At 40.4% G+C, this 12,392-nt stretch overlaps 2 protein-coding genes across 2 annotated transcripts in view; both read right to left on the bottom strand.

Annotated features, from left to right (window-relative positions):
- prkx (protein kinase X-linked) overlaps positions 1-1,875 on the bottom strand; it is a 16,244-nt gene extending 14,369 nt beyond the window's left edge. Inside the window, exons 1-2 of the mRNA XM_061682695.1 lie at positions 1,387-1,875; positions 171-339 (exon numbers count right to left, since the gene is read on the bottom strand). Of these exons, the coding sequence (XP_061538679.1) occupies positions 171-339; positions 1,387-1,525 (308 nt within the window). The 5' untranslated portion in view covers positions 1,526-1,875. The remainder of the gene's footprint in view (positions 1-170; positions 340-1,386) is intronic.
- A 6,227-nt stretch (positions 1,876-8,102) lies between these two features.
- The window catches only part of scn1lab (sodium channel, voltage-gated, type I like, alpha b), a 67,177-nt gene continuing 62,887 nt past the window's right edge, over positions 8,103-12,392 (bottom strand). The window contains exons 23-27 of the mRNA XM_061682681.1: positions 10,758-10,811; positions 10,509-10,646; positions 10,099-10,203; positions 9,725-9,995; positions 8,103-9,632 (exon numbers count right to left, since the gene is read on the bottom strand). Of these exons, the coding sequence (XP_061538665.1) occupies positions 8,449-9,632; positions 9,725-9,995; positions 10,099-10,203; positions 10,509-10,646; positions 10,758-10,811 (1,752 nt within the window). The 3' untranslated portion in view covers positions 8,103-8,448. The remainder of the gene's footprint in view (positions 9,633-9,724; positions 9,996-10,098; positions 10,204-10,508; positions 10,647-10,757; positions 10,812-12,392) is intronic.

The raw sequence follows: 12,392 nt of genomic DNA, 5'->3' as shown, positions 1-12,392 counted from the left end.
CAAAAATATCCTAATCATCTATGAGTTGCAAATCTGTTGATGTTTTTGAAAGTTACCTCTTTGTATTTTCCATGAAGTCTAAAATCTGAATCAATTGATCTTGAGCATGACATGGACAGGGTATATTACGGGGTTCGGCCTTTGCAGGAAACCATGGGGAACAAACTTACAGTCGTATGAGGAAGGGGTGGTTGACCTCTTTCAGAACCGCCTTCTCGTTGTGTACATGCTGCTCCTGCTTCAGGCGAATCACATCAGGGATCCTCATCTGTTTCAGAGCATAGAAGGTCCTGCTGTTCTTGTCCCTAACCAGATATACTCGACCAAAAGTTCCTGTACCTGAGTAAAAGGGACACAAGACAGAAAGGGTATTCTTAAGCTGGGTACACACATACCTCTAACCAGGCCAAATTTTTAAGCATTCCCACCTCCACTTCCGATCAAAGTCAGCAAAAGCCTGATTATGTCTCTAAAAGATGATCCTGACTGATTAGCCTATAGTGTGGGGTGTGCCGAGAGTGTTTTTTAATTTTTATTTTCTTTGTGCTCTACTCTGAAAACGGTTGGGTTCAACATCGTAAATGTTAAACCTGTTCAATATTTATTCTATTTTGTTGCAATTGCTACGCACTCTGTGATTATGACATGAAAGAAAGACGGCCCATTAGGAAGCGATCCATAGCTTGTGCTGTTAGCGGACACAAACAGAGAAGCAACCGGCTGTGTTGAGTTTTTCTATGAATGAATGTGCTTCTCAAAGTCACGCACCACAAATGACAAAATAACAAGGACAAATTTGTAACCTCTAGTTACCAGATAAGCTGTTGGTGGATATATGTAGGTGGTGCGTTGGTCCTCCGGAGTAAAACCACATACTATAAGAGCAGTAAGCACACGCATGCCAATATTTTCCTCATCATGTGTGCGGGCTTTCACATTTTAAAAATCAGATGTTAAAAATTGGTCTGTGTGCAACCCATTTTAGGCTGTGTTCATACTTTGTCTCCACAAACACAGCTTTGGCTGGGTTAATGTTAACTGTAGTGCAATATTGGCTCCAAATATCAGTTATCAGCCTACTTGACTACAAATAATATCAGCCCTAAAAAAAACACACACAAAAAAACATATTGTTGGGGGTGTGTGTGACAAAACACCGAAACATTTTATTGTATAGCTGACAATGCAACACAAAACACAATAAAGACCTTTTTTTTTTTTTTTAAAGTTTATTTTTGTTGTTAGACATTTAGTTCAAGTCAGTGGTGGTCATCATTTTCTGCCACCCGGAAGCGGCTAGGCGCCTATTGCTTCGCGTGCATTCTGAAAGGTGTAAGGCCAAATGGAAAGAAGATCTTGGTGGTCAGAGATGTTGTTGCAACTCACCTACTATGGCGATGCTCACTAGGTCATCAAGGGAATACCGCTGGTGATTGTCTTCGCTCGAGGATTCGCTGCTACTGACATTTTCTTTGGAACAATTAGTGTCCTTGCTAACTCCGGTATCTGCTTTTGAGGACGCCATGAGTCACGTCCGAAGCTAATTGTTTTGGTTTGAAAATGTCGGAGGTTGAAATAAATACGCAGTGTCATATTCCAAGCATGAACTAAGGGAGAAGAGTGTCAAAAATCTGGTGACATTTTCTCTCCGGTACAGTCAGTGGACATTTGGGGCCTCGACAGGAGAACGAGACAAAAGAAGTTGGTGACAGGTCAAAGCGAAAGCTGAGTGGTGAGCTACAAAAAAGACCTGAAGCATCGCAACAATTGTTTTAAAAAAGGAGCGTGTGAAACTACCAAAGAGACCTGCATGTGAAAATTTGCTAGACAGATGAATCCCCAACGCCTCCACATTTCCTCGTATATTTACGCCGAACGCACTATTGTACGCATGCGCATCTGTTTTTCTTCCGTTTATTGGCGGTTGACAACCGATTTAAAGATGCTTTACCGCCCCCTTGCGGCACAGAATTGGTTTTATTTTCCAGCCATCCATTTTGTAATGTATACTAATGATGTGTTTCACCATTTTTATTGAGAGCCCAGGCAGCATATTTCATATTTGCACAATCTGAAATATGTCACAAGCCGTATAAACACGGAAATAGTGATGATCTATGAATATAATAAATAATAAATACCAGTAGTCATTTTCAGACTTGAACTGAAATCTGATGAGCTCTCTCACAGAATACACGTTAGGTAGTAGGTACTAAAGTAGATTTTATGTATCAGTACTTGAAAAGTTATTTTTCGTACTCCTTACATGAGAGAGCCTGTACCTTTTCCTTTTTTACTCCAAGGAGTCAAATCAGTAGAAAGTAGGCGTACTACATTGACCAGTCTTTTTTCTTCAGAGTATTTGTACTTTTACTCGAGTACAACGCGTGAGTAATTTTGCCACCTAGAATAACTCTTTTGGTTATTGCCCGCTGACGGCTTTATATGTGATGTCTTTGTGGCCACCGGCATGTTGGGAGGCTTGTAAAATGGGATGTTTTGCAAAGCATTATGGGTCAGCGAGAAATCGGGAAGCTGATGAGTTTGGTGAAGTGTTGGGGTGGGGTCCTTGATTAGTGAGGTTGCCAGGCAACTGCAAGGGAGAGAGCCGCTGAAGGTCAGGATAATGTTAGTTGGAGGGTGATGGTCATCTTGGCTTGTCTTAACCTCTTTCCTCTTCTTCCTGTACATTTTCATGTTTCATTCTTCAACTTCTTATTTTTAAAAGACTTAATGAATCCTATTTAAAGATTTCACCATTGACACAAGCTATTACCATTGGCGAATGTTGTACCTGAACGAGTTCAATGAATGAAAGTTCATGAATTAGTTGATATTTTGGTCGAACTTGAACTGAACTTAGTTCATTTCTGGCTGATGAACGTTATCGAGAAAGCGCTCATTCTGGCGCCTGTGAACGGGTTTCGAAGGACAGTTCATTTTCACTAAAGAGTGCCAGGTTTTGTTAGGGACTTCCAGGACAAAACCCGGCTGAATATACTTCAGGTATATACTGTACAAGCCTTCATATGTCGGGGTAAAAACGCCATATTTGGCCACCCATTCAGTGTGGGCGCAATTCATGTTTACATGCAGCTGCGAGAGTGCACAACGTGCGTTCAGAGACACTGTGTAAGTGGGAGGGAATGTGTTCTTTGGTACTTAATTTTAAAAATGTATTACCTGGAAAATTCTGAATTCTGTATTATGAGCTGAACTATTTCATTTTTGGAACGTTGCATTTACTTTAAACTAGTTCATGTACAACCCCAATTGGAATGAAGTTGGGACGTTGTGTTAAACATAAATAAAAACAGAATACAATGATTTGCAAATCATGTTCAACCTATATTTATTTAAATACACTACAAAGACAAGATATTTAATGTTCAAACTGATAAGCAAATAATCATTAACTTAGAATTTTATGGCTGCAACACGTTCCAAAAAAGCTGGGACAGGGTCATGTTTGCCACTGTGTTACATCACCTTTTCTTTTAACAACATTCAATAAACGTTTGGGAACTGAGGACACTAATTGTTGAAGCTTTGTAGGTGGAATTCTTTCCCATTCTTGCTTGATGTACAGCTTCAGCTGTTCAACAGTCCGGGGTCTCCGTTGTCGTATTTTACGCTTCATAATGCGCCACACATTTTCAATGGGAGACAGGTCTGGACTGCAGGCCAGTCTAGTACCCGCACTCTTTTACTACGAAACCACGCTGTTGTAACACGTGCAGAATGTGATTTGGCATTGTCTTGCTGAAATAAGCAGGCACGTCCATGAAAAAGGCATTGCTTGGATGGCAGCATATGTTTCTCCAAAACCTGTATGTACCTTTCAGCATTAATGGTGCCTTCACAGATGTGTAAGTTACCCATGCCATTGGCACTAACACAGCCCTATACCATCACAGATGCTGGCTTTTCAACTTTGCGTCCATAACAGGCACGACGTCCACAATTTCCAAAAACAATTTGAAATGTGGACTCGTCGGACAACAGAACATTTTTCCACTTTGCATCAGTCCATCTTAGATGAGCTCGGGTCCAGAAAAGCCGGCGGCGTTTCTGGGTGTTGTTGATAAATGGCTTTTGCTTTGCATAGTAGTTTCAAGTTGCAATTACGGATGTAGCGCCGAACTGTATTTACTGACATTGGTTTTCTGAAATGTTCCTGAGCCCATGTGGCGACATCCTTTACACATTGATGTCGGTTTTTGATGCAGTGCCGCCTGAGGGATCGAAGGTCACAGGCATTCAATGTTGGTTTTCGGCCTACATGCAATGATTTCTCCAGATTCTTTGAACCTTTTGATTATATCATGGACCGTAGATGAGGAAATCCTTAAATTCCGTTCCGTACGTTGAGGAAAATTGTCCTTAAACTGTTCGACTATTTTCTCACGCACTTGTTCACAAAGAGGTGAACCTCGCCCCATCTTTGCTTGTGAATGACTGAGCAATTCAGGGAAGCTCCTTTTATACCCGATCATGGCACCCACCTGTTCCCAATTAGTCTGTTAACCTGTGGGATGTTCCAAACAGGTGCTTGATGAGCATTCCTCAACTTTCTCAGTCTTTTTTGCCACCTGTCCCATCTTTTTTGGAACGTGTTGCAGCCATAAAATTCTAAGTTAATGATTATTTGCTCATAGCAATCAAGTTTATCAGTTTGAACATTAAATATTTTGTCTTTGTAGTGTATTCAATTAAATATAGGTTGAACATGATTTGCAAATCATTGTATTCGGTTTTTATTTATGTTTAACACAACGTCCCAACTTCATTGGAATAGGGGTTGTAGAAAATGAATTTTCCCAACACTCCCATTGGCTATAGTTCAAATTTCAAAGCTTGGGTAGTCTTTAAAACCGACCAAAATTAGAAATTGCTTCAATGGCGCCATAATCCAGTGGCTAGTAAGTCTGTATGTGGCATGCGAATTTTTGGGGCGGGGAAATGTAGCGTTTGTTTAGTTAAGACATATTTGGTTGAAATAACATAGAACATATTTTATTTTTCATAAGAACATATTTTGGACACAGATTTATGACGTACCAAAGTAATGAGTCAATGATTCAGCGCTGTTGCTTTAAGAAAATATATCAGAAAACTCCAATTAAAAAAAGACGACATTTAAGAAAAATATGTCATTTTTATTCTTTTGGCATTTAAACAATAATAAGAGCATGTGTGCAGACAGTAGTCACTTCCTGCAAGCAGTTCACTAAAACACCACACGAGCAATTAGAGATGACTACTATGTGATGACTGGTTAGTATCTACAGATAACTGCTGTGTGTTTATCATATGCAAGAAAAAAATGAGAGTTGTCATTACTCAAATGTATAAATCAAGGTCTCTCTCTTTGTCCTGTTATCAATTAGAATCAGTACTTGGTGTACCATACCACTCACCCAAAGTCAGCTGGGATAGGTCCGGTCCAGCCCCCCCCCACACACACACACACAATGCCCACCCACACAATAAAACCTTGAAGTAAAATGAAAGTCCGCTTTTTTCAAGCATAATGCAAACTGTGGCCCAAAATAGTTATATGATTATTTACAATGCACTCCAACAAACCACATATAACTGAGACTTACTATGACTGTCTCACGTCATATTTTGGCATGTTCTACAGATCTTGAAATGTTGTGCAGTGGTGCTTTGAGATACGAGTGACTTGACTTATGAGTTCTTCGAGATCAGCCAATTTCTTGTGCCTCGAGGGTCGGGCAATAATTTGAGATTGGTGCACTGTATGGTGTCAGTAAACTCAACTCAGCAAACTTTAAAATAAGCAGCAGTTTTGCATAGTGAACAAATAGTCAAAAAAGAGGCTTCACGCTGTTTATGGCCACTCTCAGCTAAGGTTTACTGTCAAACCACGTAACTTTGCCTTGAAGTGAGCTAGCTCAATGTTAACACATAACAGGAAATGCCATAGACGGGCTAACGAATAGCATCTATGTGGCGGTGTTATAACGCTTGTTTGTTCATGGTATTTTTAGTTACAAGCATGGGCCTGGAGCAAATTAAACTCATATTTCAAGGTACCACTATTTTTTTTTTGTGGGGCATGGCAAAACACAAAACAGGAAATTGACAGTATCTAGGGCAGGGGTCACCAAACGTTTTGAAACTGAGAGGTATTTCTTGGTTTCTAATTAATACGAGGGGCTACCAGTTTGATACACACTTGAAATAACACATTTGCTCAAATTACCTTTCATAATGTTTTATAATGTTATTATTAATAATTAATGATAATTTATGTGAAGACACTGATCATGTAATGATCACTCACAATAATTAAGAAACGGATATCAATATGCAACACTTTATTTCCATAAATCCCTGAGTGCTTCTACAACATTCCAAGAACATCACAATGTTCCATCACTGGTGAGCTATTTTGATTGGTGATCCAGGTTGGTGACCCCTGATCTAGTGAGTCTAACGCATTGGTTTTCTTGCAAAGATGCACTAGAGAAAAATCACAACTCAAGCTAGATGGTTTTACGAGTTGGGTCCATTGGCCAAGTTTAGCATGTAACCACCTGTACAACATTTCACCTTTACCGTCAAAGTGTGACCTCGAATTGCTCTATCCATTCATTCATTTCCTACCAGTAATACTCTCCAGGGACATAGGTGAGCTGAAGCCTACCCCAGCTAACTTTGGTTGAGAGGCAGAGCACATTCACAACATTTTACAGTTATCAATGACCTGTACCTCACATGATGCTTTTGGAATGTGGAGTACTTGGAGACACCTCACATTAACTTAAAATTTATCAAAATATTCCTGACCTCTCACCCAGTCAACTGGGACAGGCTACAGCTCACCTGTGACCCTGAACACGATAAGCAGTAGAAAACGGATGGATGCATACATGTAATAGGCCAGAGGAAATTTGCAATTCAGCACTAATTTGTTGATTTAAAGTAAAAATAAAAAAAAAAAAAAAAAAAGGCTATAATTTTTTTGCAAGCGCTCTTTTTTGAAACATTTTCTTGACAAAGGTAAGATGAGCAAAATAATGTGTCATTCCTTCTGCTTGCATACATTCAGCTTTGACGTGTCGAGTAACATAACAGGGAAATGACAATGCAGCTTGAATTTTATGGTGACTCTGTGAGAAATGCCAATTCAATTTCTGTCATTGTGTGATCAAAATCAATTGGCAAGGAAGATGGTGTGGTCCTGTAATGCAAATTTAGTGAAGAAAGGAGCAATTTCCATTTTAATGCATGGTATAGATCAGTGATAGTGTTTCACAGTAAATTATCCACTTTTACAGTACTTCATTGGTCATTTACTACCAATAATGTATTTTTGTTCATATATCTATGCCAGTGATGTAGTGAAATTTAGAACAAATAACTGGTCTTCCACTAGATGGCAGAAGGTACATAACTAACTTATGTATCCACTTTTTGTGGCATTTCTTTTGGTGGTGTGCTACCAATGTTTTTTTCTCATGTAAACCATATGCCTTCAACTAAGAATGGGTAGCACTAGTATAGAATTAAATACAAGTCAATTGCTAGTTTGGCCACAATAGCAGTTCCCTGATTATGTGACTATGTTGCGCACACATCTTCATTGGCATAAATGCATGAAACATCCCTCTTTTTGGGTGATTGTACCTTTTCACGTAATGGTATCACCTTGAGAAACCCAGATGCTAATCATGTTATGCAGTTTCCTCTTCTACTTGCTGTGTTAGCTGTTAGCATGATAGATGACACATATGACCCATCCAACCTAAGGATCATCTGGCTCAAATATTTTTTTAAATATTTTCTCTACTCACTCTTCATTCCACACATTGTTGTGGACCTTTGCCGTTAGCTATCTTTTTCTGCTGCATGTACTTCAAAGTTGAGCAGGCCTGGAATTATTGTTTTGTCGGCTTCATCAGCCTGTGATCTTTAACTCTCACTGGCACAATTTGAAGCGGCTAGGGGAAAGCAGAAACACTAAATCTGAGACCATGGTCCTGAGCCAGAATAGGGTGGAGATCCTTCCCTACGTGGAGGAGTTGAAGTATTTCAGGCCTTGTCATTTACTGTTTGAAAAAAAAAAAAAAAAAACAGTGCAACTCTATTCCACACCCAAACAAAATAAGAAAAAAAGCAGAGTACTTTGAGTAATAAATCCATTTTTAAATTAATGACACTGTATTTATAGCAGCAGCAACACTAACTACAGACAACTCAATAGTACACTTAACTGTGTCAATTAACAAAACAACCCAACAGAAAATCACAAGTCTCTGCGCGTCTTTTCTGTTTGGCAGTGTCTTCTGGATGATTTGGTCCCTTCAGATGTCCTTGTGGATTCACTTTATACACAACATACTTGCCCTCTTTTACTAGAGGCATTCATCAACTCCTAGCAATTAACATACAAGCACACAACAATGGGAAAAAAGTCTATTTCTTCTGGTCTTTCAAGTCTTTTTTCTTCTCACAATTTTCTTTCTCGTATTTTTCTTTGTCAGATTTTGTCACGCTGTTGTAAGAGGGAGGGGAAGCTGTAGATGGGGTCATGTCTGTTTTGTCCGAGATGGAGATCTCATTGAACTTGCTGATGACCATCACATCCTTGTCAGGGTCACGTAAGCCCTCTTTCAGTTGTTCTTTGTAGAGGGCCGAGGCCTTCTTCATGGCCATGCAAATCATGTAGCGGCGAAAGGCTCTCTGGATGATGATGGAGGACATGTCTTCCTGCTTGCGGCGGAGAGTGGTGGTGATTGGCTCGTACGACACCTTTGAGGGGTTCGATGCCATAAAGCGCTCCTCCATCTGCCCGCGCAACACATCCATCTCACCACCTTCCCCGAGTACTCGCTTAGTGAAGGCAAACAGGATGTCAAGGCAGTGGATGCGCTCGCCACTGACCATCGGCAAGTCCATAGAGATGAGCTGAATCATGTTCGGTTTGGGCATACGCAACGGTGGGTCGAGGGCGTCGGCAAAGTCAGAGAGTTTGCTGTACTCCATGAACTGCGTGGCGTCGGGGTCAAAACGCTCCCACACTTCGTAAAACATCTCAAAGTCATCCTCGCTCAGTGGCTCGGCGCTCTCTTCCGTTGCGACACTGAAGTTCTCCAGGATGACGGCAATGTACATGTTGACCACAATAAGGAAGCAAATGATGATGTAGCTGACGAAAAAGAAGATAGCGACTGATGGGTTGCCACAGTTGCCTTTGTAGTTGTTGCCTGGGTGCTCCATCTGGCTATCACAGTCAGGTTCCCTCTTGTTCAGGATGGGTGCCAACAGACTATCCCACCCAGCTGAGGTAGTGATCTGGAACAAGCAGAGCATACTGTTCCCAAAGGTCTCAAAATTGAACATGTCGTCGATTCCAGACTCCCGTTTGACGTAGGCAAAGTTGGACATGCCGAAAATTGCGTAGATGAACATGACCAAGAAGAGGAGAAGACCAATATTAAATAGGGCAGGAAGGGACATCATCAGGGCGAAGAGGAGAGTCCGAATGCCTTTGGCACCTTTGATAAGGCGGAGAATGCGGCCGATCCTGGCCAGACGGATCACTCGGAATAATGTCGGGGAAACAAAGTACTTCTCAATCATTTTTGACAAAAACATACCTGCAAAAGTAAAGACATCCAAGAAGCACATTTGGATAAAACTGAACCCGACAGAGGAGAAAATATACCCATGACAGTAATGATGATCTTACCTACGATTGACAGGATCACCACCACAAAATCAAATATATTCCAACCTATGGTGAAGTAATAGTGACGCAAGGAGATCATCTTTAGTACACACTCCCCTGTGAAGAGCACAATGAAGACCACGTTGATCCAGTAGAGGATATTGTCCATCGTCAGAGTCTGGTCATCAGTCTCCACCATCATGGTCACCATGTTAAGGCAGATGAGGATCATTATAACAATGTCAAAAGCCTGCTTTGTTATGCAGTCGAACACACAGCCTTGAAATTCATTCTGAGGGCCAAACAGAATAAGAAACAGAAACAACAGATTATAATCGACAGGATCATCAGAGTACAGGATGAGAATGTCAAAAGAAGGTCTGAGGAAAACTTACTGCTGGTCGAGGAATTGGTTTTTGTGGTTTCTTGGAGCCTAACTTCTTCATAGCATTGTAATATTTCTTCTGTTCCTCTGTCATGAAGATATCTTGCCCTCCAAAGTATAGAAAACACAACAAAAGATGGTCATAACCACATAAATTAAATGTATGACTGTACCTATAATGTAATCATGTTATGTTAATGCCAACTATTTTCACAATAAAAATGTCACCATAATATTTAGTCTGATTTGTGCATTTCAGTCACATGAGACCAGCCCCATACCTTGAATACAATTATTTTGTTCAGTTCTGTCAGTTAAGTCAATTGCATGTTGGCTTTGTGGAAACGCTTATCTCTGCTGCTGACCTTTGTTATAAATTACTGACAGCTCAGAGACCTTTCCCTAAAGAGGACTACTTATCTTTTTCTTCTGCTGGTTGAAGTTGTCAATGATAACTCCAATGAAGAGGTTGAGGGTAAAAAAGGAACCAAAGATGATGAAGACGACAAAGTACAAATACATGTACAAGTTCACTTCATATTTGGGCTGTTCCTCCAGCTATAGCGATGGAGACAGAAAAAAAAACGTCATTGATGTTGATGAATTGTATAACAAATCCATTGTTAAATTATTGTGTATCGTTGATTTTCTAATTTGGAGGAAACTTACATCACGAGAATCCACAGCTGCATACATAATGTCCATCCAGCCCTTAAATGTTGCCTGACAACAGATAAGAGTCAATAAGTCAGTATATATGTGTCCATCTAGCCATGTACACCCTGCTCCAAAAGTATTGGACCAGCAAGAATGATTCTGTTACCTTTGCTGTAGACTGGAAACATTTGAAAGTGATGAATATAAGACAAGATAAACATTTCAGCTTTTATTTCCAAATGTTTACATCTGGATCTGCTAGTGCTTTGTCTTTTGTGGTCTTCTTTTCGCACTCCCCTCTAGAAACAATGCTCTGTTCTACTGATCGACTTTGACTCTCATTAAATATCCATCAAAATACTAAGAAACCACAGCGGCAACTTAAAAAGTCCACTGTGACACAGTACACACACCCACACACCCAAATCATTGGAAAGCATTGGGGCCCCATCCACCAACAGGAGCCAGCTGCCACCCGAAAAAAGGTCACAGTCAGGCAAAAGCGAGCCCATGTTAAGCACCAGCCGCAAGCAATAACGGGTGAGGGCGGCAGGAGAGGGGAGAGGAAGTCATGGACCCAAGTTGGACTCTGCATCATGTTGAAGTCAGCTGAATTCCAGCAGTAGGGGGAGCGAAAAATCACAGATCATAGCTTTAAAAACCGAACTAATCATGATGGCAAGTAGGTGTGCACTGGAGGCTTTTTTTTTAAATAAAAAAAAAAAAAGAACACTAAAGTCATCTCATCTCTATTTACCAAGTGTGAAATCTGATTGATAGCATCGATAGCTCATGTTGTCTCTTTCTTAGTGGGAGTTTATTTTCCCTTGATACGCACAAAGCAACTATGCCTTCTTAAATTCTAAAATAATTTTGTTGAGCTACCTGCTTTGGTTTCCACAGCCTTTAAGCATACTTTGTAGATGCTGCAAACACAAACAAATTCCAAATGAATGACGAAAGTATCAGCACCCTAACAGGGGCAGACTTGGTGGAAAAATTGGCCTGGGAGTCGATGACCGACCCACTTCATGTGGGGAGCTAGCCAGCCAACAACACAAATTTAATTTAACCTGATGGGGAAAAAATAAAATAAAAAATAAAACTGCATTTGACATTGTTTTGGACCATAAGCTAAAAATATAAACAAGAACAAAAGGAACAGAGTAACGACTACCAGGAGAATCAAGTCATAAGCCATAACGTGAGAGTATACACGGAAATGCAAGTTAAAACGATTAGCTGCAATCACAAAACAAAACTGTTATATGCAATAAGTGCTAAGACACACACAAAAAATACAACAACAAAGCATTTATGAAAAGCCCTGGCAAACACCTGCCTGCACACTCAGTTGTTTCTTATTCTCTCTCGCTGTTTACTAGTCCTCTTGCACCTACTGAATGACAAGGTTTTCTCACTCACTCACTCACTCACTCACTCACTCACTCACTCACACTTTCCCCTCCTTTTACTAGTCTTAGAAGAAATTAAAGGCACAACGAAACAGGTCAAGTTCTATGCATGAATGTGATTTGTTTTTCTCTTTTGTTTCCCTCCCTTGTCTCGTGGCCCGCCAGCCCGCCATGGAAATCACTGGTTTCGTACACCAGTCTGCCCCTGGACTAAGGGGCAAAACACCTCAAT

The sequence above is a fragment of the Phycodurus eques genome, chromosome 1 (genome assembly GCF_024500275.1).
Source record: "Phycodurus eques isolate BA_2022a chromosome 1, UOR_Pequ_1.1, whole genome shotgun sequence".
Taxonomy (NCBI): Eukaryota; Metazoa; Chordata; class Actinopteri; order Syngnathiformes; family Syngnathidae; genus Phycodurus; species Phycodurus eques.
Note: the sequence above shows the minus strand (reverse complement) of the source record. Positions and strands in the feature narration are given on the sequence as shown.